At 42.3% G+C, this 27,573-nt stretch overlaps 1 protein-coding gene across 4 annotated transcripts in view; it reads right to left on the reverse strand.

The window, feature by feature from the left end:
- The window catches only part of LOC129831105 (ras/Rap GTPase-activating protein SynGAP-like), a 102,836-nt gene extending 93,896 nt beyond the window's left edge, over window positions 1–8,940 (reverse strand). For 3 of the 4 annotated variants that reach the window (XM_055894141.1, XM_055894142.1, XM_055894138.1), the window contains exon 1: window positions 8,467–8,940. In XM_055894141.1, coding sequence (XP_055750116.1) covers window positions 8,467–8,488 — 22 coding nt within the window. In that variant the 5' untranslated portion in view covers window positions 8,489–8,940. The remainder of the gene's footprint in view (window positions 1–8,466) is intronic. The other variant, XM_055894144.1, reaches the window with a different exon arrangement.
- Window positions 8,941–27,573: the final 18,633 nt, after the last annotated feature.

Raw genomic sequence — 27,573 nt, forward strand, 5'->3', positions numbered from 1 at the left:
TTAAACAGCTTGGAAAATTCTAGAAAATTATGTCATGGCTGTAGAAGTTTCTGATAGGCTAATTTACATCATTTGAGTCAATTGGAGGTGTAGCTGTGGATGTATTTCAAGGCCTACCTTCAAACTCAGTGCCTCTTTGCTTGACATCATGGGAAAATCCAAAGAAATCAGCCAAGACCTCAGAAATAAAATTGTAGACCTCCACAAGTTTGGTTCATCCTTCAGAGCAATTTCCAAACACCTGAAGGTACCACGTTCATCTGTACAAACAATAGTACGCAAGTATAAACACCATGGGACCACGCAGCCGTCATACCGTTCAGGAAAGAGACGCGTTCTGTCTCCTAGAGATTAACGTATTTTGGTGTGAAAAGTACAAATCAGTCCCAGAAGAGCAGCAAAGGACCTTGTGAAGATGCTGGAGGAAACAGGTACAAAAGTATCTATATCCACAGTAAAACAAGTCCTATATCGACATAATCTGAAAGGCCGCTCAGCAAGGAAGAAGCCACTGCTCCAAAACCACCATAAAAAAGCCAGAGTACGGTTTGCAACTGCACATGGGGACAAAGATCATACTTTTTGGAGAAATGTCCTCTGGTCTGATGAAACAAAAATAGAACTGTTTGGCCATAATGACCTTTTATGTTTGGAGGAAAAGGGGGAGGCTTGCAAGCCGAAGAACACCATCCCAACTGTGAAGCACGGGGATGGCAGCATCATGTTGTGGGGGTGCTTTGCTGCAGGAGGGACTGGTGCACTTCACAAAATAGATGGCATCATGAGGAAGCAAAATTATGTGGATATATTGAAGCAACATCTCAAGACATCAGTCAGGAAGTTAAAGCTTGGGTCTTGGGTCTTCCAAATGGACAATGACCTCAAGCATACTTCCAAAGTTGTGTCAAAATGGCTTAAGGACAACAAAGTCAAGGTATTAGAGTGGCCATCACAAAGCCCTGACCTCAATCCTATAGAAAATTTGTGTGCAGAACTGAAAAAGCATGTGCGAACAAGGAGGCCTACAAACCTGACTCAGTTACACCAGCTCTGTCAGGAGGAATGGGTCAAAATTTACCCAACTTATTGTGGGAAGCTTGTGGAAGGCTACCCAAAACGTTTGACCCAAGTTAAACAAGTTAATGGCAATGCTACCAAATACTAATTGAGTGTATGTAAACTTCTGACCCACTGGGAATGTGATGAAAGAAATAAAAGTTTAAATAAAGTATTCCCTCTACTATTATTCTGACATTTCACATTCTTAAAATAAAGTGGTGATCATAACTGACCTAAGACAGGGAATTTTTACTGGGATTAAATGTCAGGACTTTTGAAAAACTGAGTTTAAATGTATTTGGCTAAGGTGTATGCAAACTTCCGACTTCAACTGTATACTCAAAAATAACCAAATGAAGGAAATTGGCATACATGATCTTGTATTAGGAAAACATATCATATTTGGACAGTACAAATTACCTTTGGGCTTAATTCAGTATATACAGAAATAAAGCTATTTAGAATGGAATCAAATGCAAGGCATATAACTCTTAATAAACCCAAATGGTATGTTGTAAAACACTACAGCTCAGAAACAAAAGCAATCAGTATGGGATCATGCAGAAGAAATAGAATTCATAAAGTCATAGTAAACTCAGTAATTCACCATCTGTCATGTTCCTGACCTGTTTTCTGTTTAGTTTTGTGTGTTAGTTGGTCAGGACGTGAGTTTGGGTGGGCATTCTATGTTGTCTGTTTCTATGTTGGTTTAGGGTTGCCTGGTATGGCTCTCAATTGGAGGCAGGTGTTTGGCGTTCCTCTAATTGAGAGTCATATTTAGGTAGGCGGTTCACAGTGTTTGTTTGTGGGTGGTTGTCTCCTGTGTCCGTGTCAATGTTTGCACCATACGGGACTGTATACGGTTTGTTCATTTCATGTAGTCTGTTCCTGTTCATTTCGTTCTTCACGTTGTATGTAAGTTCGTCGTTCAGGTCTGTCTACTTTCGTTTTGTTATTTTGTATCATTTTCAAGTATAGTTCGTTTTGTCTTGTTAAATAAATCCATCATGTCATTTCAACGCGCTGCACCTTGGTTCAATCCCTGCTCCTCCTCTTCTGATGAAGAGGAGGAGGATTATCGTTACACCATCAGAAAAAACAAACATTCAATGAAGTAAAACCGGTTGCAACCTTGAAAAACCTGGGGTACCCCTTATCACTATTGAGAGCTCTGAAATGTAAAAAGTATCTTACTACGTTGCAGGCCTGGGCTTCGTTACTCAATGGTGAACAAGATCAAGAGTGGTCCTTGCTCTTCTCTGTGTCTGTGCGTGGGTGTGTGTGAGTTCTGGGAGTGGGAGTAACACATGCATGTGATAGCGGTCCATATTCAGTGCAGGGGTGGGAAACAGAGGGCTAGCTTTGCTAGTTAGCCAGAAGACATTTCATCACAAGACCTAAACTACTCTGACACACAGTACTCACGATACAAGTGTCTCACTAGCTACTCTGAACTAGGGCTGTTGCGATGACTGTATTACCGCCACACCGGCGGTCACGAGTCATGAAGGCAGTCAAATTCCACGTGACCGTTTAGTCATAGTAATTAGGCTTCTCCAAGCTCTGATGCTGCTGCTGGTCATTAGTAGACTACCAAACTTGCTAACTGCCTGGTACTCAGCATTCTATTGTCCCTGTAATCACTCTGACATCAATGCAAATGTGTTCAAAAATCGAATCAAACACTTTATGAGAGCCCATGAGCACATGTTGTACAACATTTCTATAGGCTATGCAATTGCGCAAGAAAACAGTGATGGCCTCTATTAAAAAGAGGAGGATCCCATCAGCGTTCTATAGGCATGGCATACTATATGTATTTCTCAACTTTCCTAATATAAAGCACATTGTTTATCTTTACAACAGGAGTATAGCCTACTTGGCTGGCATGAAAATGAGTCACCGGAAAACCATACATCATTTGCATTTTAAGTGCATAGATGACATGCATTCTTTCCCGCTACCCCTGTTTTGATACAGGTGCATGATAATGGTCCATTCTAAATCAAAACAAATTTCACACATATATTATTTAGTATATGTAAAAACAAGATTAAATCAAGAATAGTCTGATGAGTGACAATATTAGCCTATCACTTGTGAATTATATATTATGACTTGTGAATGATGCCTTTTTTTGCGCCTTTTTTAAATTATAGTTGTACACCTCTTGTAGCCTAGCCCATAGGCCATTACAGCGCATTCGGAAGTTTTCAGACCCCTTGACTTTTTCCACATTTTGTTACGTTACAGCTATATTCTAAAATGTATTAAATTGTTTTTTCCACTCATCAAATCTACACACAACACACCATGATGACAAAGCAAAAACAGGTTTCTAGAAAATTTTGCAAACGTATTAAAAATAAAACAAACATTTTCATAAGTATTCAGACCCTTTTCTCAGTACTTTGTTGAAGCACCTTTGGCAGCGATTACAGACTTGAGTCTTATTGGGTATGACACTACAAGCTTGGCACACCTGTATTTGTGGAGTTTCTCCCATTCTTCTCTGCAGATCCTCTCAAGCTCTGTCAGTTTGGATGAAGAGTGCCGCTGCACAGCTATTTTCAGGTCTCTCCAGAGACATCTCCAGCGTTCCGGAGGCTCCGGAACGCCGACCGTCGCCTATGGCTTCGGACCGCAGACCATCGCCTGAGGTTCCGGACCGTAGACCGTCTCAGGAGGTTCCCGGACCGTAGACCGTCTCAGGAGGTCCCGGATTATAGACCGTATCAGGAGGTTCCGGACTGTAGACCGTCTCAGGAGGTTCCGGACTGTGGACCGTCTTAGGAGGTTCCGGACTGTGGGCCGTCGTTGGAGGTTCTGGACTGTGGACCGTCTTTGGAGGTTCTGGACTGTGAAACGTCGCCGGAAGCTCTGGAATGGGAACTGTCGCATGGAAGCTCTGGACTGGGAACTGTCTCCGGAAGCTCTGTACTGTGGAGGCGCACTGGAGGCCTGATGCGTGGTGCCGGCATTGGTGGTACCGGGCTGGTGACACGCACCTCAGGGCGACTGCGGGGAGGAGGCACAGGACGTACTGGACTGTGGAAGCACACTGGAGGCCTGATGCATGGGACCGGTACAGGTGGCACCGGGCTGATGACACGCACCTCAGGGGGAGTGCGGAGAGGAGGCACAGGACGCACTGAACTGTAGAGGCGCACTGGAGATCTAGAGCGCAGAGCTGGCACAACCCTTCCTGACTGGATGCTCACTCCAGCCCGGCAAGTGCGGGCAGCTAGCACAGGACGCACTGTGCTGTTAAGGCGCACTGGGGATACCGTGCGTAGAGCTGGCGCAGGATATCCTGGGCCGAAGAGACGCACCGGAGGCCAGGATCGCTGAGCCGGCACAGTCCGTCCTGGCTGAATGCCCAATCTAGCACGGCAACTGCGGGGTGCTGGAACAGAGCGCACCGGGCTATGAATGCGTACTGGAGACAACGTGCGCATCACTGCATAACACGGTGCCTGACCGGTCACACGCTCCCCACGGTAAGCACGGGGAGTTGGCTCAGGTCTAAACCTTGACTCCGCCAATCGCCCCGTGTGCCCCCCCCCCCCCCCCCAAAAAAAAACGTTTGGGGCTGCCTCTCGTGCTTGCTCCGTTGAGCTATCCCCTCGTATCGTCGCTGTTTCGCTTTCTCTGCCTTGATCTCCTCCTTAGGATGGCGATACTCTCCGGCCTGCGTCCAGGGTCATTTTCCATCCAGGATCTCCTCAAGTCCACTCCTCCTGTACACGTTGCTTGGTCCATTTTTGTGGGGTCTTCTGTTACGATCGTCGTATGAGTGAGATCAAGGCGCAGCGTGGTATGCATACATTCTCTTTAAATGAATGAAACACTGAACAAAAACAACAAAATCAACGAACGAAATGTGAAGCTATACAAATAGTGCAGACAGGCAACTAAACATAGACAAGTTCCCACAAACACAAAAGGGAAATGGCTACCTAAATATAATCCCCAATCAGAGACAACGATAAACAGCTGTCTCTGATTGGGAACCATATCAGGCCAACATAGACATACAAAAACCCTAGATGACCCACCCTAGTCACTATCACGCCCCAACCAACACAGAGAAAAAACAGCTTACTATGGTCAGGGCGTGACATGTGCTTGGATTTTAACAAAATACAGGAAGGCTCTGCTATAGTTTAACACCATCTGCTCTAATTTGTTTATGAAACATTAAGTCAAGACGATGTAAATGCATATTCCCATGAAACTGATTGAGATCAAATGACTAGCATGCAGACGAAGTTAGTTTGGACGTTTCACCGGTAAAATGTGATAATAATTATTGTTCACGATTGACAGGGATGATGGCCTATTTTGAAATTAGGTCTGCCTAACTTGATGTTTGAGGGTATTAAAAATAGAAAATGTTATTGAAAGAATATGTGTGGGCATAGGCAGAGCAATTGGAAGATGCATTTTATAATGAGATGGGTATTTTAAATGTGGTCACCCTACATGGGGACCCGTGTCTAAAACCAGTAACCTTCCGCCTCACACCTCAGATTCCCTCAGTCAGCCCTGGGTTTCAACTTACAAGCTTATATTTACTCCAGTCTAGTGTATGCATGAAACTGTTTCTTTGTGTGTGCATGTTGCTGTATCAGTCAAGGGGTGGGTGTGTTGGGGTGTGTGCCAGGGAAGTGATGATGCATTTCCTAAGGGCTATTACATTCCTTTCAGTCTATCTATGAATCGAGGACAGGTTACTATTTTCTGCATCTCACAGGACCAAAACTACATTCCCTTTTCTCTCTAGCTAAAATGGAACACACTGGGTTTGTTTCACAGGGTGAGTAACTCATTAAGCGTAATTCAGAATCCACAGACGCAGGGACATTTGAGACCACACAGCCCGACTGCGCACTTCCCCAATATTACCAACCAAAGCGGCTCCATTTACGCCTCTATGCAGTTGAATGTGTGGAGAAATTGCTTGAGCAGCGACGAGAATTCGCAAAGTATGAAAGCTAACGGTCCAATATTCTAGAACTCTGCTGTGCTTAAGCATACACATTTTGTACTCTGATAGAGTTTTACAAGTAGGCCTAATGGATTTTGGTAAATGGACGATTACAAATAAATTTGTAATTGCCCAGTCAAATTTAAAAACAATGCTACAACCTTAATCATTATGTTGTACAACGAATTTAGGAATTATTGTTTTATTGCAAATGTGTCTTAGAAATAAAACATCTCTGACCATTTTTTTTAAGTATAAGGAAACAAATTCTGTAAGTAGTTTTGTCATTTGAGTGAAGTATCCCTTTAGGACAGTGGTATTCAAAGTCGTGGTTGCGACCCCTACTGGGGTTTCGGGGAACTGCAGTAGGGTTGCCAACCCCACCCCGAACCAAAAATTGCAAATAAAAATACAATTTCATTGAGTAAATGTATTTATGTTGATAAGAAATTAAAATGCCATGAATTGAAGGTTATTTGTTGATGTAAAAATATACATTTAACGATTTTAAGGTTGTGTCATTAGATTAGGGGTGGGGTCACGAGAAAGTCTTGCAAAAAAAATGGGGTCCCGAAAAATTCTGGCAAAAAAAAATGGGGTCCCAGTTGAAAAAGTTTGTATACCACTGCTTTAGGACATCCTTATAATAAGTATCCTTCAAATAAAGTGTTAACCAAAATCTAAATATCACACCTAATGAACTGTCCTAAAAGTTTCATAACATAATTCAACACCCTAACTCTAAATTAGGAGTGGTTTTAGTCCTAAAAACAATTGTATCAGGATTCTGAACATCTTTTCTGATACACTAATGAGACACTTTAAGGGTCAAAGTGAACTTCTCAAAGCTAAGCAAACTTGCCAGGAAGTATCTGTGCATTACAACAACAAACACAGTGATTGGGTTACAGCACATACAGTAATGTTGATGTCTCCAGTCATCTATAAAATCCAGATAATGTCCAAATATTTTGGGGCAAACATATTTGACAATTCGGTTGATGAGCTGAGATCATTATATATTCAAATGAATGTCTACAGAATGACAAAACATGAAAGAAAAGCTGAGTGAAGTTGCATGTTTGCTCTTTCAAGTGTTAAGGAACCAAGCTATTATTTGTCAGTTTACAAATAACAAATGTTCTCCATTCTCAATCAAGTTAAATTGGTAAATGTTTATTGTGTTTTTATTTATTTTATGTGTAGGGGAGTACTCAGACTAAGATTGATATGGACTTTCAGATGATTAATGGTATATTTTATGAACTAAACAAATTAGTTCTTACTGATCAAGGCCTTTTGATTTCCTTTATGTGCTACGAATGATTTTTTTTTAACATAAGCCTTGAGACTGCATTTACACAGGCAGCCAAATTCTGATATGTTGCCCAATTTTGGCAAAAGACCTGATCTGATTGGTCAAGAGACCAATTAGTGAGATATTTTTTTCTTTAAGTTGTCTCAAACATATATTCATGGTCCTTGTGAGTATGGTTAACCCCTGACTACATCACAGTATTAGGAAGAGCCTTAACATGATTTATACAAGGGCTGTTAGTTATGCCTAGGGTGATTAACCAATTAGTCCAGTGACATTAAGATCTCAATATATTTACAACAGGAAATTAATACAAAGCAGATACACAGTTCCGATTAACAGTCCAACATTGTGACTACTAAATTCCAAAGCCATAACACAAACCTGTATCAGCTTGATCCTATGTATATCCATATTTAAGAAATATGAAATGGTTTCATTTGTTTGGGCTATGCAAAACACGAACTAAAATGACCCTCAGCTTATCGGTGTAATACTATGACCCCGTGCTCCAAATATTCTCACCTCAATTTCACGACTTTTCAACGTTGGGCTATTTTGAAATCTAAAAATACACTATGTGTGCAGTGCAGTGGCTGGCGTAGGCTTTAGTAAAACACTCTGAGGCCAACAGCTCCCCCATACAAATGAGAAGTGCACTGTCGAAAGGGTCAGGTTGTGCATTGCCAAAAATCACATTTCGTATCAATAATTTAATAATAATGATCGACTTATACACACTATTAGAACATCAAGTACATTTAATGCTCTATAATCATCTCAGAGTATTTCAGGACCAACTAGTCACGCCTGCAGTGTTTCCATCAACTGAAATAGTTAAGAAGACATATAATTTAAAAAAAGAAATACTGTAACAATTCAGCTACAGTGCATAAACACACAACATTTGGCCACCTCTATCAACAGGAAATCAAATAGTCCAGTTGACAAAGCACCATGATGATTTTATACCTTACGAAATGATACAGCGCGAAACAATCTCGCAAACTGCACTGTACCATTTACTCATTCTCTGTGGGTGATGAGGCAACGAGAGCAAGCGTGATTGTAAGAGCTGTTAAATATCTGGGTATCTTACCTTGCGAAGAGACATAGGACATGGTCCTAAGACATCGGAGTCACCGAGAGCAAGCTCTCAGCACTTTCAATCTCGTCAGTATAGAAATTCCATTCATTAGACAGCTACATAATGATCGCGCAAAGCCTAGGAACCGTTAACTGACCAAATACAACAGCAATGTATAACAATGACTCAGTCCATCTCCTTTGGAAACCATTTCCGACGATTGAGTAAAGGACATGAACATCAATGCATGTAAATTGTAGTCTACATAGAAATAGGGTATGTCACACGAGCCGAAGTGAGTGGGAGAGAGAAGCAAGAAGAGGTGGAGCGTTTGAGCGGTTGCGTGTGCAATGCATTAGGCTACCAAGTGCACGTTATAGGTTATCTTAATCGTTCTCAACCTAATTATCATCAGAACAAAGTCTATGCCCATTGAATTTAGTCCCATTGAATTCAACTATTTTCCGCGTTCTCGTAGAAGCACGCTCATGCGCTTGGCACACACACGCACGTTCAAAATAGTGCCCGGGAGCTTGGCGGGTAGTGTCAATGTTTAATACTATAGACTATTATATTTTCACGTCTTTTTTCTCTCAGTTCCTAGCGGTAATCAGCGGTTACAATAACAGTAGCAAAGCGGAGTCCCTGCCTGTTTCGGTAAAAAGCTGAGGGACAGGACTGGAGAAATGGATGTAACATGCATGCTATCAAAATTATAGTTTAAAACATGTTTTGAGTCTATATAGTGTTTGTTTATATTTACTTTATTTACAAACATTTGAGTAAAACGAGCTCATATTTTGGGTTTTCATGGGGTATGACACTGGAACTAAGCTCATGATGGATTTAAATAAGTTATATTCTTCACTAATCAATGGGTACATACCATTCATTTCTAAGTAAATGTATGTAGCAACTGCAGATTGTCCCTTTAAGCATGAAGGCAATTTAGGTAATTAAATACCTACTTCATTCATTTAAACTTTTAAAGGATTTAAATAGTTTATAACCTACCAACCACCAGTGAAAGTAGATTGCATGATTTCGGGGAGGGTTTAGAGGCTACTCAACCTCCCCTGTTTCTATGTTTTCCCCTCTCCTCATGTTGTGGTAGGCTACACATTTGTAGATATCCTACACTACAACAACTGTGGGTATGTGAACTGTGCTGCACCATCCTCAAGTCGAATCGAGCTTGCCCACTCTTTCTCCACCGCTCCAAAACACAAATGCACTACAGATCTAACACAGAATGGATGCTAGTTTAAAAGTAACATTATCACGTGATCAAGGAAGTCTGACGATTCCTTTGATTGCATGGTTTTTCAAACCATGGCTGCGTTTCAAACTCATAAAAGACACCCTCGTCCACTTACCCTCACCTTATGCCCTTGGGAGAATCCCCGCGGCCATATTTGTCGTGGTCCAAAAGATTAGCCAAGCAAGGGAAGTTTGCAATGTAAACCCAGCCGAGTTTGCGAGTGTACAATTATTTTCACTTGTGGCCTGAAACACCCCATAATTCAATTCGCGATGATTGTACATCCGCTAAGAAAAGTCTGCCAAAACTTAAAACTTCAACATCAATATGGAGTCAACATACAAGTGTAAGTAAAAACGAATGCAAATAAGTTAGAAATTGTGCTACTAATACACAAACACTTCTCGTTAAAGTTTTTGTTTGGTTAGCTTTTGGAAATTGTAGAAATAAAACATTTTCCTTCTTCAGTTGTTCCAGCTAGGCAGGCTAACGTTAGTTAGCTAATTAATTTGCTAGCCATCACACAGTAGGCGTATATTAATAATAATATAGTTAATATAAGTAGACATGCAATCATAATTGACTGTAGCGCATATAAAGCACCCACAAGCTACCGGTGGCCGAAAACACAATCGTCACGGGATGAACGAGTGACACATTTCTGGGTAAGGGCGGTCCATTTAAAATTCATTCCTTCCTCCCTCACCCCTTGCTCTGCAAGTGTAAACTCGTCAGACATCACGATACGACATCAGAAGTTTCCACTTAATTTGAGGGGAGAGGGTGTGTCTGTTAAGTGTTTGTAATGCAGCCCATGTATTGCAAAATATGAGATCCTACTGATTTTATAATTTTTCCGGTGCTTTCTCAGATTCCAAGTTGCTTTCAAACACTGACCTCTACTGGACACCATATTTAGGCCTACAATGGAGTGGCACCTGAATGGTAGCGCAGCAGTTAGAGTCGGGACAATAGAACACTCACAGAAGACAGGGAATGGGGCAAGGCATATTATTTTGAAAATCGTTTTTTTGTGACACCACACTTTCTGCACATTGTTGTTAACAATACATGCATAATCTATGAGCAGAATTTCTGTCTTACCTCAAATAGCCACGAAATCCCTAGTTTGAAAGTGACTGTTTTTCTGAAAGCTGTGCTGCACCATTTTCCCTAAATCTTCACCCCATGTTGACCAGCCCGCTAGAAATTTGAGTTCTAGCCAATGAGCTTCAGCTCCTCGCCATTTGAGTGACAGCTAGCAAGATGCAAACACAGCAAAGCGAGAGTGAGAGCAATGGCGTGGTGCACATATCTGCACATATGTGACGTAGTACGCAATTTTAGGAGACCGCTTTTGGCTTGTGAGCAATACTTTCAGAACTACTGGCTAAAACTATACAAAAGTACCAGAGAATCTCTTTAAGCATCCTAAATAAGGCAATCTCAATGCTGTGAGTTACAGGGAAGACATCCTCCTCCCTCATGTGGTAGCCTTCCTTTAGGCTCATCCTGACATGACCCTCCAGCATGACAATGCCACCAGCAAAACTGCTCGTTCTTTGCGTGATTTCCTGCAAGACAGGAATGTCAGTGTTCTGCCATGGCCAGCGAAGAGCCCGGATTTCAATCCCATTGAGCACGTCTGGGACCTGTTGGATCGGAGAGTGAGGGCTAGGGCCATTCCCCCCAGAAATGTGCGGGAACTTGCAGGTTCCTTGGTGGAAGAGTGGGGTAACATCTCACAGCAAGAACTGGCAAATCTGGTGCAATCCATGAGGATGAGATGCACTGCAGTACTTAATGCAGCTGGTGGGCACACCAGATACTGACTGTTACTTTTGATTTTGACCCCCCCTTTGTTCAGGAACACATTATTACATTTCTGTTAGTCACATGTCTGTGGAACCTGTTCAGTTTATGTCTCAGTTGTTGAATTTTGTTCTGTTCATACAAATATTTAAACATGTTAAGTTTCCTGAAAACGCAGTTCACAGTGAGAGGACGTTTCTTTTTTTGCTGAGTTTATATAGTCCCTACACAAATCTAGGGTTGATACCTAAGCCGTCTGGTCGTAATGTCGATTGGCATTGTTGCCACCCAGGCCGGCTGGTTGTTCATTCTATTGTATTGTTGCCAGCCAAGCCATACTTATTGTATGTCACATTTATCTGTACATCAGCCTGAATGGTGTCAGAGGAAGGCCCTAAAAACTGTCACGGGGGCGACGGGGCTGTAGTGGATCAGGTTGAGAGCTTGAAGTTCCTTGGTGTTCACATCACTAAGAAACTATCATGGTCCAAACACACTAAGACAGTAGTGAAGAGGGCATGACAAAGCCTATTCCCCCTCAGGAGACTGAAAATATTTGGCATGGGTCCTCAGATTCTCAAAAGGTCCTACAGCTGCACCATCGAGAGCATCCTGACTGGTTGCATCACAGCCTGGTATGGCAACTGCTCGGCTTCCGACCGCAAGGCACTACAGAGGGTAGTGCGTATGGCCAAGCTTCCTGCCACACAGGACCTCTCTACCAGGCGGTGTCAGAGGAAGGCCATAAAAATGGTCAAAGACTCCAGCAACCCTAGTCATAGACTGTTTTCTTTGCTACCGCACGGCAAGTTTGGATCCAACAGGACCCTGAACAGCTTCTACTCCCAAGCCATAAGACTGCTAAATAATTAATTAAATGATTTTACCAGATAGCTACCCGGACCATCTGCATTAACCGTTTTTGCACTAATCTTTTTTGACTCATCACATACTGCATGCTACTGCTACTGTTTACTATCAGTCACTTTATTTCTAGTTATCAGATCGTCAAATTTCTTCCAAGTTAAAGCTGCCCTGGTCAACTGTAAGTGCTGTTATGGTCAGTGCTTAATTTGAGCAGGATCCGGCACTTCTCAGATTTGACTTTGTTTGTTCCGGCACCTATTTTCCCGGATCCAGTACCTCTCGCGGCATTTATTAATTGTTTCAGTGTTCGCACTGTAGACATTTTAATAAAATCGATCAGCATTAAATCAAGTTGCCTCCACGTTATTTCCCCCAGAAAGACAATAATGTAAAAGCACGGTGATCCTTTTGTGTAATCATCCTATCCTGCCACACTGATTCCAGACCTGCTCTCTTATTTCTATATAGAGGTTATGGGGAGGGCCGATAGGGTAAGTAACTGATCTTGACACAGGTCTAGGTAGTGGTGGTCTGTTAGTGAAGAGGTCCCTACGTAATCATGTTACAGAACGTATCCTGTTCAAGAACAAGCAACCGTGTAACCCCTGGCTTGTCATGCAGAATTTGAAGTTGGGCTGTATAACATGCTAAAAGGTAGGGAGCTTGGGTCTAGAAACGACTGGAGGAATTAGCTAGCAAAAGAGTGGGTGAGTTGTACAGTAAATTAACATCCTATCCCTCAGAAAACAAAAAAAACAATATCAACCAGCACTCAGATAAAAGGTTTTTGAACATGCCCGAAACAAGGTGCATTTGGTGGCAGGAAGGCTAAAGCGGACACCCAGGTTATAGTTAACACTCAAATTGAAAAAATAGACACTACAGCCAGAGTCTTCAGAACAGCCTTAGAAGGATGTTAAATGTGACAGCCACAGGACACCTGTATATGGCTTTGAGCAAGAAGTTGACTCTCAGGAGTTAAATGGACTTGACATGGGGAGAGTCATTGTGGGAGGTTTTGAAAACTAAAGTAGGAAAGGTTTTTCCTTTACAAACTTGTTCGGTACTGTGAAGGTAATCTGAATATGTGCTTCATATTATATAGGATGACTATATATTCTCATGTGTGTTCTGCTGTAGCCTACATTGATGTATTTTATTTGAAGTATATTCCGATATTTGTTCTACTGCTACATTGATGTCTTGAAAATGATATGAAATTAGGGACTTGTAAGCCCCACAGCTGAGTATGTGTGCATATGGCGGGTGTTTTGCAGTGTTGTCTAAAACTGTTGCTGTACATTGATGTCTAGAAAATTAGGCTATAAGAAATTCAGACTTGTGTAATCCCCGCAGCTATACGATTCTACATTCTAGACGAACTTCTTAGACGAATATCTGAGAGAGAGAATGCATTGTTATAATATTGTTTTCCAGTAATTGTGATTGCAACTTAAAAATAACAAACAGGCTATGAACAAAATACTTCAGACCAGTGTCGACTGGTCGATCTCCAAGGCATTCCTAGTTGATCGCCAAACATTTCTGTAAAGTACCCAACAATAAAGCCTTGCATTCCTATTTTATTTTGCTACTTCTCATGCTGTTGGCGGTAGGTGCACCCGATTCAGCTGCCCTGCGCGCCGGGTAGGCGAAGTTGCCTGAAGGTACACACTCTGCCTTCCCCGCCTACCACTGGCCAATCGGATGGTTCAGATTACCATGTCTGCAGTAACGTAGCAGGTGTAAAAGAAAGCTATAGCAAAGATAATTCTGTGAAATGTCAAAAAAAAATTAACGATGACTAGAGAGTGACTGTTTTTGAGTTAAGTTCTTATTCAGCACTGTCAACAATTTTTATTCAACACTTTTATAAGCCATAAAACCTTTGTTCTTCCTACTTCCACTCGCACTACAACCAGCACTGCAACTGTAACGAATGAGTATGAATTCGTGTATCGATAGGCTTGTGTTGTTATTATTAGTGGCTTGGGTCTTTTTTAATATCAAGGAATATTTCACTTTCTCTGTTCATATGAGTAACAACATGAATTTGTGCACGAGGCAGAAATAATGCGGGCGCTTCTTGAGTATGGCTGTGTGTTGAGTTATTTTGAGGGGACAGCAAATTTACACTGTTATAAAAGCTGTACACTCACTACTTTACATTGTAGCAAAGTGTCATTTCTTCAGTGTTGTCACATGATAAGATATACTCAAATATTTGCAAAAATGTGAGGGGTGTACTCACTTTTGTGATATACTGTTAGCATAAGTAAAATCATAGCATGGGAAATAGATTTGAGTAAAATATGGGGAAACAAAAATATAGTACATTCGTGAGAATGAATGATGATATGAAGAAAAAAAGTGTAGACCTTAGTACTTAGATTTCTCAGGTGCGAGGCATCGACAATGTTTAGCTCTTTTAGAAATGTCTGAATATACACTACCGTTCAAAAGTTCGGGGTAACTTAGAAATGTCCTTGTTTTTGAAAGAAAACCACATTTTTTGTCAATTTTAAAATATAATCAAATTGATCAGAAATACAGTGTAGACATTGATAATGTTGTAAATGACTTTTGTTGCTGGAAACTGCAGATTTTTTATGAAATATTTAAATTGGCATACAGAGGCCCATTATCAGAAACCATCACTCCTGTGTTCCAATGGCACGTTGTGTTTTAACTAATCCAAGTTTATAATTTTAAAAGGCTAATTGATCATTATAAAACCCTTTTACAATTATGTTAGCACAGCTGAAAACTGTTGTTCTGATTAAAGAAGCAAAAAAACTGGCCTTCTTTAGACTAGTTGAGTATGTGGAGCATCAATTTTTGTGGGTTCGATTACAGGCTCAAAATGGCCAGAGGACAAGTACAATAGAGTGTCTAGTTTGAGAAACAGACGCCTCACAAGTCCTCAACTGGCAGCTTCATTTAATAGTACCCGCAAAACACCAGTCTCAATGTCAATAGTGAAGAGGTGACTCCGGAATGTTGGCCTTCTAGGCATAGTTGCAAATTAAAAATAAAAATAAAAATTCTCAGACTGGCCAATAAAAAGGAAAGATTATGATGGGCAAAAGAACACAGACACTGAACAGAGGAAAATTGAAAAAAAAAGTGTTATGGACAGATGAATCTAAGTTTGAGGTGTTCGGATCACAAATAAGAACATTTGTGAGATGCAGAAAAAATAAAAAGATGCTGAAGGAGTGCTTGACGCCATCTGTCAAGCATGGTGGAGGCAATGTGATGGTCTGGGGGTGCTTTGGTGGTGGTAAAGTGGGAGATTTGTACAGGGTAAAAGGGATCTTGAAGAAGGAAGGCTATTTTGCAACGCCATGACATACCCTGTGGACGGTGCTTAATTGGAGCCAATTTCCTCCTACAACAGGACAATGACCCAAAGCACAGATGCAAACTATGCAAGAACTATGTAGGGAAGAAGCAGTCAGCTGGTATTCTGTCTATAATGGAGTGGCCAGCACAGTCACCGTATCTCAACCCTATTGAGCTGTTGTGGGAGCAGCTTGACCGTATTGTACGTATGAAGTGCCCATCAAGCCAATCCAACTTGTGGGAGGTGCTTCAGGAAGCATGGGGTGAAATCTCTTCAAATTACCTAAACAAATTGACAACTAGAATGCCAAAAGTCTGCAAGGCTGTAATTGCTGCAAATGGAGGATTCTTTGTTGAAAGAAAAGTCGGAAGGACACAATTATTCTTTCAATTAAAAATCATTATTTATAACCTTGACTATATTTCCTATTCATTTTGCGACTAATTTCATGTATGTTTTCATGGAAAACAAGGACATTTCAAAGTGACCCGAAACGTTTGAATTTTTGAAGTCGATGATGTTCGGGGTGCTGAGATATCAGTGTTAGAGGAGTTTATAGTAGGATCACCAACTAAATGTAAGTCAGCACCGAGAACGAGGACAGAGTCAAAGCAGTCAAGCAGTGTGTGCTTGAGGTAATAGAACATTGGAATTTAACACATTAGGTGTATATACAGAGGACACACAGAATTTAGGGCCATTAATAATATCTGTAACATCACAATACCTTCCATCATCATATCCCCCAGACACCCCAATCTCACACATTTAAAGTGATATAATTAAGACTGGACATCTATTAGTTGTAGATATAATGTAGACCGGGGTCTCCAACAGATAGATCGCAATCTGCCAGTAGCTATCAGCCCGCCTATGAATAGCTCGCCAAACAATTCTGAAAGTACATATATTTTCTAGTGTTCCATCGCAGTCAGTCAAAATCACATCTCTGAAATATCAGACACCGCAAGCTCTCGGCTACTATCCAATCAAAGCCACGCTGACATTATCCCACACCTGGCTAGACAATATTGCCCCTGTCTGTCTGTGTGGAGCTCACCTTTGGAGCTCACCTTTGGAGCTCACCTTTGGAGCTCACGTGTATCACTTTGTGTAGCCAGTTACTTCTACATAATGTGTTGTTTAGCAAGAAATAATTGTAATTTTGAGAGTGAAAAATAGGACAAAAATAAAACCATGAATCTTGAAGATCAGTGTTCTTGTAGGATCTTCACCCCCTCGTTTGGGCTGAGTGCAAGGAGTTTCGTCGTCGGATGAAGAGGAATCGGACCAAAGCACAGCGTGGTAAGAGTTCATGACTTTTTATTTAAACTGAACACTAAACAAAAATAACAAAGTGAATAACTGAAACCGAAAAAGTCCTGTCAGGTGCAAAACACTAAACAAAAAACAACTACCCACAAAGCATAGGTGGGGAAAAGCTACCTAAGTATGGTTCCGAATCAGAGACAATGATAATCAGCTGTCCCTGATTGAGAACCATACCCGGCCAAAACAAAGAAATACAAAACATAGAAAAAGGAACATAGAATGCCCACCCAAATCACACCCTGACCAAACCAAAATAGAGACATAAAAAGCTCTCTGCGGTGTGTGGGCTCCTGAGTGGCATAGTGGTCTAAGACACTGCATCTCAGTGCAAGAGGTGTCACTGCTGTACCAGGTTTGAATCCAGTCTGCATCACATCTGTTTGTGATTGGGAGTCCCATATGGCAGCGCACAATTGGCCCAGCGTCGTCCGGGTTTGGCCGGGGTAGGAATTCATTAACCTCTTGACGCTAGGGGTCAGATTTGTTATATTTTTAAAATAACGTTCCCAAGGTAAACAGACTATTTCTCAGGTCCAGATCGTAGAATATGCATATAATTTACAGATTGGGATAGAAAACACTCCAAAGTTTCCAAAACTGTCAAAATATTGTCTGTGAGTATATAACAACAACCTCATAAGGTGAATGCACCAATTTGTAAGTCGCTCTGGATAAGAGCGTCTGCTAAATGACTTAAATGTTAAATGTAACAAAACTGATTCTGCAGGCGAAAACCTGAGAAAATCTAACCCGGAAGTGATTATTTTTTTTAAATCAGTGTTTCCTGGCCCGTCTTTCTTCCATTTAAAGGGGTATCAACCATATTCCTGTTCCAATGGCTTCCTCAGGCTGTGACCAGGCTTTAGACATAGTTTCAGGCTTTTATTCTGAAAAATGAGCGAGATTTTTCAAAAGTAGTCAGGTGTCCTCGGATTAGTTCCTGCGCGCGAGAGGGTAGCTCTCCATTTTTCTTTTTCTCTCTTATTGAGTAAGTTACGGTCCGGTTTAAATATTATTGATTATGTTTGTTAAAAACAACCTGAGGATTGATTTATAAAAAACATTTGACATGTTTCTACAACCATTACGGATACTTTTTGGAATTTTCGTTGAACGGAACTAGGCTTTGGTTTTCTGAACATAACGCACAACCCAAATGGCGTTTTTTTGTTATAAAGTAATATTTATCGAACAAAAATAACATTTATTGTGTAACTGGGAGTCTCGTGAGTGCAAACATCCGAAGATTATCAAAGGTAAGCGATTAATTTTATTGCTTTTCTGACTTTCGTGACCATGCTAATTTGGGGCTAGCTGTTCTAGCATTGATTGATACACTCCCAAAAGCTTGGATTTCTTTCTGTAAAGCATATTTTCAAAATCTGACACGATAGGTGGATTAACAATAAGCTAAGCTGTGTTTTGGTATATTTCACTTGTGATTGCATGATTATAAATATGTTTTGTAATATTTTGCGCCCTGCAATTCAGCGGTTGTTTAGGAAAATGATCCCGTAAAAGGGATCCGTAGCGCAGAGAAGTTTTAACTGACTTGTCTAGTTAAATAAATAAAAACATTTTTTTTAAATATGTGGAGACATGTAGAAGGAAAAGCTGTGTACATTTGCAAATACAATGCTAAATCATATGTGAAGAATGCAACAAAGATGCAGAATCACCTGCCAAGTGCATAAAGTTCCCCTCAGTGCTCACAACAAGCAACCTCTGACAAAAGTCCTTCTACTGCTATTTGAGGTGAAAATGATGAATCAGACACCTTATCAATAGCAACAGCTCATGGCCCTAGACTCATACGTTTTTTTGACTCAATGGAGGAACGTAGTCAGAGAAATGCTGATGAATGTCTTGTTCGAGCTGTGTATGCAACTGGTTCACCTCTGATGCTCACAGGCAATGTGTATTGGAAGAGATTTCTGAAGGTTCTTTACCCAGCATACACCCCTCCAACCAGACATGCTTATCTACTAATTTGCTGGATGCAGAGTTTAACAGAGTTCAAGTGAAGGTCAAGCAAATAATAGAGAAAGCAGACTGTATTGCAATCGTCTCTGATGGGTGGTCGAATGTTCGTGGGCAAGGAATAATTAACTACATCATCTCCACCCCTCAACCAGTCTTCTACAAGAGCACAGACACAAGGGACAACAGACACACCGGTCTCTACATTGCAGATGAGCTGAAGGCAGTCATCAATGACCTTGGACCACAGAAGATATTTGCACTAATGACAGACAATGCTGCGAACAAGAAGGCTGCTTGATCTAAAGTGGAGGACTCCTACCCTCACATCACACCCATTGGCTGTGCTGCTCATGCATTGAATCTGCTCCTCAATGACATCACTGCACTGAAAACAATGGATACATTCTAGGTATGTGAAGGGACATCAGGTTATAGCAGCAATCTACCTCACCAAGCAAAGTGAGAAGAAAAAGAGCACCACATTGAAGCTGCCCAGCAACACCCGTTGGGGTGGTGTTGTTATCATGCTTCACATTCTCCTGGAGGGGAAGGAGTCTCCAAGAAATGGCCATTTCACAGTCTGCAAATATGGACAGCCCAATCAAGAGGATCCCACTGGATGATGTATTTTGGGAGAGAGTCATAAGCAGCCTGAAACTCCTAAAACCTATAGCAGTAGTCATTGCACGGATTATGGGAGACAATGCCATCCTGTCTGATGTTCAGACTCTGCTTGCAGATGTAAGAGAAGAAATGCGTACTGCCCTGCCCACTTCACTGTTGCTCCAAGCAGATGAAACTGCAGTTCTGAAATACATCTAAAAGCGTGAAGACTTCTGCCTGAAGCCCATACACGCCACAGCGTACATGTTGGACCCCAAGTATGCTGACAAGAGCATCCTGTCTGGTGCAGAGATCAACCAGGCCTATGGTGTCATCACTACGCTGTCTCGCCACCTTGGCCTGGATGAGGGCAAGGTTCTTTGCAGTCTGGCGAAGTACATTTCCAAGAAAGGGCTTTGGGATGTAGATGCAATATGGCAGTCGTGCCAACATATCTCATCAGCCACCTGGTGGAAGGGACTTTGTGGATCTGAGGTTCTTTCCCCTGTTGCCTCCATCATCCTCCAAATCCCACCAACATCAGCCGCCTCAGAGCGCAACTGGTCCTTGTTTGGGAACACACACACCAAAGCATGCAACAGGCTGACCAATACAAGGGTTGAAAAATTGGTGGCCATCCGGGTAAATTTGAGACTTTTTGAGCCTGACAACGAGCCATCCTCAACAAGGTTGGAAAGTGACAGTGAAGATCAGGCATCAGAGTCTGATGGTCCAGTGAGAAGACATGGAAGCCTAAGAGGAAGACAACCAAAGCTTTAGTTTGTAGACTTTCATTTTACAGATGTATGTTGAATATGATTTTGGGAGATGGATCATTGGGGATCATTCAATATTCCCTTTCTTTTTTTGTTCAGTGAAATCATCCCATGTGAAGAGACAACTCATTTAATTAAAGTACAATTTGTAACTAAAATATTTTTTTTAAATTTCTATTGGAAGTATTTAATAATTTGTAATTATGTCTACTTATGAGAAGGTAAAGGATTTATGCTTCTGTCTCCATATATGGTAAATATATCCAATGCAAAAAACATCTACATTTACATGGTATTAATATTAATTTGCATATATTTCCGTTAATTCCCATATATTACCGTTAATTCCCACAAAGTTTCCACCTCTGAATATTCCCCAAAATGTGCAACCCTAAGCTATGACTAATAGGTTTTGTCAGTGATTTATCTTAATTTGCATAAAGGTAATTGGGCTCTAGCTGCTCATTCTCTCAGGTACAGATGAAATACGTTCACTCAACTTTTTGTTCGTCTGTGTCACGTTCTGACCATAGTTCTTTTGTGTTTTCTTTGTTTTAGTGTTGGTCAGGACGTGAGCTGAGTGGGCATTCTATGTTTGGCCTGATATGGTTTTCAATCAGAGGCAGGTGTTAGTCATTCTCTCTGATTGGGAACCATATTTAGGTAGCCTGTTTTGTGTTGGGGTTTTGTGGGTGGTTGTCTTCTGTCTTTGTGTCTATGCACCAGATAGGACTGTTTCGGTTTTTCCACATTTGTTATTTTGTATTTTGTAGTGTTCACGGTTTTGTCGTTATTAAACATGATGAACACTATCTACGCTGCGTCTTGGTCCGATCCCTGCTACACCTCTTCAGACGAAGAGGAGGAAATCTGCCGTTACAGTCTGAGGTAAAATTAAGAGAAAAGAAATGGACTTCAAAAATCAATAGCCAGGTAGGTTAAAGTTAGCTAGCTAACTAATGTAAACTCATCCCATTCCGTACAAATGTGCGCAACCGCAACATTCAAACGGGGCTACAAAGAAAACTAATGGGACTGTAAAGACTGTGTTGACTTCAAAATCGGGGGTGTGAACTACGTTTCTATTCAAGCGTTGATCGACATGGTAAAGGCTCTATAGTTTGGAGAAAAGTTGAAAAAACGAACCCTCCGTTATATCATGACGTGTCATGTTGTAACGTACAGCACGCATAAAGCAACTTATGCGCTTCTCACATCCTTTAAAAACAAGAAATGGACAGTGACGGGGGTACGGGGGGATACCTAGTCATTTTTTGCGTCATCATTGCATGCGATCATCATTCTCAAAGCCGCTGTTTACTTTTAAGATCACTTTAGCACCGCCCTAAAAACACGATTCAAATTCGACACAAACCTTCAAATAGGTATGTAATGACACATTACATAAAGTCTTTATAGTGTTTGATTTACATTTTAGAGGCGATAAGGTGATAAGTTAGACAGATCGAGTGGGAAAAAAAGCTATTTTCCCACACAACATCACTCCTTGTCACTATCACGCATTAGTTTCGCTTCCCCACCTGCCATTTTTAAAAAGACACGACGGTGCTCATTGCCTTCTTGAATTATGCAGAAATGGGCAGCTTTTAGGTCATGTTATTTATTTTGTTGGAAAGGGGAGAAAGCGTGTTTTACAATGGTATTGACATTACAGTTGATCTGGAAGTATTACGTTTTTGGAACGCTAAAATAAAGTCAATTTTACGGACCAAGGCAATGTACAAAAGTTAGTGAATTTACGTTAGGTGTTGAGTGTGAGTGGTGTAACGTTAGCTAATGTTACAACTGTAAAGAAAGTAACTAGCTAGCTAGATAACGTTAGCTAGCTAACGTTAGCTACCTAACAACTTTACTGAGTGAGTGTGTCTAGCTAGTGCTAGCTATATCTGCCTGCCCTCGACATTAAACTGAAATCAAGATAGCTAGTTTTTCATGTTAAGTTATGGAAGCTATAAAACATCAACCACCTAGCTAGCTTGCTATAGTGATGTCTGTATGAAGAACCAATTTATCAGCTAGTATGCTAGTAGTTAAAACTGCATCCCCTATCAATGCACAATTGTCGTCATAGGTCAGTCTCTGAGAGTTGGCACAACACTTTAGGGTTTATTACAGTGGTTTTTCCTTTGAACGTTGCAGCGTACTGCTTCGCAGCTTGCATGGTGCCGAATAATTCTATGGCACGTTATTTAAGTGTCAACCACTGGTACCATTAATGCTAGTTAGTGCTAGTTTGACCACCAGAGGGCATCTTTGAGAAGCAGTTGATAGCCTTCAATAATGGCTGTACTAGAGAATGTGGACACGCTGGAGACCGGGTTTCAATTCCCCGACAGGGAGGAAGGAGTAGGCTGTCCTTGTGAATAAGAATAAGAATTTGTTCTTAACTGATTCCATATGTGTTATTTCAAAGTTGTGATGTCTTCACTATTATTCTACAATGTGGAAAATAGTAAAAATAAAGAAAAACTGGTACTTGCTTAATTAATTTGATTAATATTATGGTGTTTCTATTCCAAGGAAAATGAAAAACCCTCTGTGTTCCGTTAGGATGAAACGGAAAATATGGCACTGTACAATGTGACGGTCGGGAGTACAGTACTGGGCTATTTAGATAAAGAATCCAGTGTCCTGTGGGCATGCGGGAGACGGGTTCAATTCCCTGATGGGGAGGATGGAGTAGCATATCCTTGTAAATAAGAATTTGTTCTTAACTGACTTGCCTAGTTAAATAAAGGTTACACTAAGAGCATAACATTTCTAAACCCTAATTTTCTAATTCTAGTCTAACTAATACCCAAATGGAGATTCAGTGAAAATAAAAATGTAAATGATTTATCTAGACCAGTTCCCATGCTTGTCTCAGAGCTGCGCGAAACGGTGCTAAAAATTATATTTTTTGAGATGATTTCGTGTTCAAATAACGTAAAATGAGCGAGGAAAAGGGTAATTTTTTAACATAGGGCGAGACGTTGTTACTAATTTGTAAAAAAAGCCAATTTGTTATTTAGAGTTAGAGAAACCAAAAACCTACAGTCATCTCATGGATCTCCCAGTTGAGCCAGCACAGGTATTGAACCTGCGTTTGAAGCAACACAGCTTGCACTGCTATGCAGTGTCTTAGACCATTGCACCACTTAGGTACAATGTGTACGGTCGGGAGTGGCCTACAGTACTACAATAAGAGCAAAATAATCCAAACAAAATAAAAGAATAAAAACCTTAGTGTAACAACAGTTTTAGTAAGTAATACTGAAGTTATCAGTTATTATCAGTTTCTAATTAGGTTTATGTCGCCCATTCATTGTCAGTTAGAGACACAGTAGTACCCAAAAGCATATCAGTTCTCTAACCCTCCCTTGCGCTGGTCTGGAGCAATGAAGTGGTGACGCAGGGTACCGTACTAAACCACAAAACCACAAATGACCTCTTAAGTCCCGCAGCGTAACCTCACAACTTTTAAAGAAGGAACCACTGTAGCTACATAAAAAATACAAATTCACTTGACTAATCTGGTCTGCTTTCTATTTTTCAGGCTAGAGACCATGTTGCGGAGCCTTCTGTGGGCAAATGGTAATTTGATTGATGAAGAGATGGCCAGAAATCTAATAGCTGTTGCAGAGGAGTTCATGCAAGAGGCAAAGGACATTCAACGACAGGAACCTTACCAAGATGGTAAGTTGTTACATTTGTATAATTTTTTGAACGGCATGCGTGGCAAAGTCAATAGATTTGATCATTTTACTTGTCCAGTGTCATGTCTCCTGTGTTAAGTCTGGGATTTTGTGCGCCTCTAGCTACCTAAATCAATAAATTAAAAAACGATTGATTCGCCTATCTCTTCTGCTGATCCTAAATGCTGTATGGTGCTCTTAGCATTTTAACCTAAAAAAGGTTTTATGGATGTATGGGTGACGTCTTTTTTCCCCTGCCCCTGGATGATGTCTTATTCCCCTGCCCCTGGATGATGTCTTATTCCCCTGCCCCTGGATGATGTCTTATTCCCCTGCCCCTGGATGATGTCTTATCCCCCTGCCCCCTGGATGATGTCTTTTTCCCCTGCCCCTGGATGATGTCTTATCCAACAGCCCCTGGATGATGTCTTATTCCCCTGCCCCTGGATGATGTCTTATTCCCCTGCCCCTGGATGATGTCTTTTTACCCTGCCCCCTGGATGATGTCTTTTTACCCTGCCCCCTGGATGATGTCTTATTCCCCTGCCCCTGGATGATGTATTTTTACCCTGCCCCCTGGATGATGTCTTTTTACCCTGCCCCCTGGATGTCTTTTTCCCCTGCCCCTGGATGACGTCTTTTTACCCTGCCCCCTGGATGATGTCTTTTTCCCCTGCCCCTGGATGACGTCTTTTTACCCTGCCCCCTGGATGATGTCTTTTTCCCCTGCCCCCTGGATGACATCTTTTTCCCCTGCCCCCTGGATGACATCTTTTCCCCTGCCCCTGGATGACGTCTTTTTCCCCTGCCCCTGGATGACGTCTTTTTCCCCTGCCCCTGGATGATGTCTTTTTCCCCTGCCCCTGGATGATGTCTTTTTCCCCTGCCCCCTGGATGACGTCTTTTTCCCCTGCCCCTGGATGATGTCTTTTTCCCCTGCCCCCTGGATGACGTCTTTTTCCCCTGCTCCTGGATGATGTCTTTTTCCCCTGCCCCTGGATGACGTCTTTTTCCCCTGCCACCTGGATGATGTCTTTTTCCCCTGCCCCCTGGATGACGTCTTTTTCCCCTGCCCCTGGATGATGTCTTTTTCCCCTGCTCCTGTTCCTACCCGTTTGGAAATTGGTCATTCTAAATGTTTATTTTTTTTCATGTTAGTGAAGACAAGATGCAATTGAGAATAGTCTGAAGGTTGAACATATGATCACTTGAAGTCAGAACAGGGAGTGCAGCCTGAGGCAAGGAACAGAACGTAAGCTTTTTTTTCAACTTTTTCAAATAGTCAATATCCTATCATGCAGCCCATGCAGTGCATTCGGAAAGTATTTAGACCCTTAACTTTTTCCACATTTTGTTATGTTACAGACTTATTCTAAAATTGATTAAATTGTTTTTTCCCCTTATCAATCTACACAATACCCCATAATGACAAAGTAAAAATATTTTTTTAGAAATGTTAACAAATTTATATAGATCACATTTACAATAGTGTTCAGACCCTTTACGCTGTACTTTGTTGAAGCACCTTCGGCAGCGATTACAGACACACATCTTCTTGGCTATGACGCTACAAGCTTGGCACACCTGTATTTGGGGAGTTTCTCCCATTCTTCTCTGCAAATCCTTTCAAGTTCTGTCAGGTTGGATGGGGAGCGTTGCTGCACAGATATGTTCAGGTCTCTCCAGAGATGTTTGATCGGGTTCAAGTCCGGGCTCTGGCTAGGCCACTCAAGGACATTCAGAGACTTGTCTCCAAGCCAGTCCTGCATTGTCTTGCCTGTGGGCTTAAGGTCGTTATCCCTTTGGAATGTGAACCTTCGCCCCAGTCTGAGGTCCTGGAGCAGGTGTGCCACAGTCATGGAGTTATTCGAAACAGCCATCACCAGCTCCGGAGTGCCATCCCGGGTGAGATGTTACCAGGGTGGTGAAAACAACTCTATCTGTGCATTAATGGCGCAGTTCAGGGGTAGTGAGAGAGGAAGTGCCCTCAGGGGAAGGAGCACTCAGAACCAGAGGATAGAGCGGCTGTGGGGGGACGTCTGGCATGGAGTCTCCAACGTTTACCATGACCTGTTCACCTTCTTGGAGACGGAGCAGATCATCGACATCAACGAGAAGGTGAACCTGTGGGCACTGCACTTTGTGTTCCTGCCGCGGGTGAACAGAGATCTTGCTGTGGTTTCCAGTCAGTGGAACCACCATTGGCTAAGGAGTGAACGACAGTAGTCACCTCTGCATTGCCAGGGAACACGAGACGAACAACTGCAGAGGGCCAATCTGACAGCAGTAAGGGATTTGTTTACCCCAGCTTCAATCACCTCTCAAGCCATCACCTCAACTCCTCCAATTACCACCACCACCTCAGCCCGTCCAACCCCACCACCTCAGCTACTCCAACTACAACCACCTCAGCCTCTCCAACCACCACCACCTCAGCTCCTCCAACCACCACCACCCCATCTCCAACTACAACCACCTCAGCCTCTCCAACCACCACCACCTCAGCTCCTCCAACCACCACCACCTCAGCTCCTCCAACCACCACCACCTCAGCCCGTCCAACCCCACCACCTCAGCCTCTCCAACCCCACCACCTCAGCTCCTCCAACTACAACCACCTCAGCCTCTCCAACCACCACCACCTCAGCTCCTCCAACCCCCACCACCTCAGCTCCTCCAACCACCACCACCTCAGCCTTTCCAACCACCACCACCTCAGCTCCTCCAACCACCACCACCCCATCTCCAACTACAACCACCTCAGCCTCTCCAACCACCACCACCTCAGCTCCTCCAACCACCACCACCTCAGCTCCTCCAACCACCACCACCTCAGCCCGTCCAACCCCACCACCTCAGCCTCTCCAACCCCACCACCTCAGCTCCTCCAACTACAACCACCTAAGCCTCTCCAACCACCACCACCTCAGCTCCTCCAACCACCACCACCTCAGCTCCTCCAACCACCACCACCTCAGCTCCTCCAACCCCCACCACCTCAGCTCCTCCAACCACCACCACCTCAGCCTCTCCAACCCCACCACCTCAGCTCCTCCAACTACAACCACCTCAGCCTCTCCAACCACCACCACCTCAGCTCCTCCAACCACCACCACCTCAGCTCCTCCAACCACCACCACCTCAGCCTTTCCAACCACCACCACCTCAGCTCCTCCAACCACCACCACCCCATCTCCAACCACTGGCCCCGCAGCTCTTTATTGGTCACAAGGGGTGAATGTGCCACAAATACAGTTCACCATCAGCAACACACAGATGGAACTGTTGCAGACAATACATTCATTGGAAGGCCCCAGAGGCAGCCTGTGAGTTGACATTCTACCGAGGGTTATGGCAGTTCTACAATTGCCTAAGTGCTACACAATCGCCCTGTGACTAGGACAGGGATAGGACGCTTTATCTTTAGCGCACATTCCTTTGAAT

This window comes from Salvelinus fontinalis, chromosome 32, assembly GCF_029448725.1.
Source record: "Salvelinus fontinalis isolate EN_2023a chromosome 32, ASM2944872v1, whole genome shotgun sequence".
In the NCBI taxonomy this organism is placed as follows: domain Eukaryota; kingdom Metazoa; phylum Chordata; class Actinopteri; order Salmoniformes; family Salmonidae; genus Salvelinus; species Salvelinus fontinalis.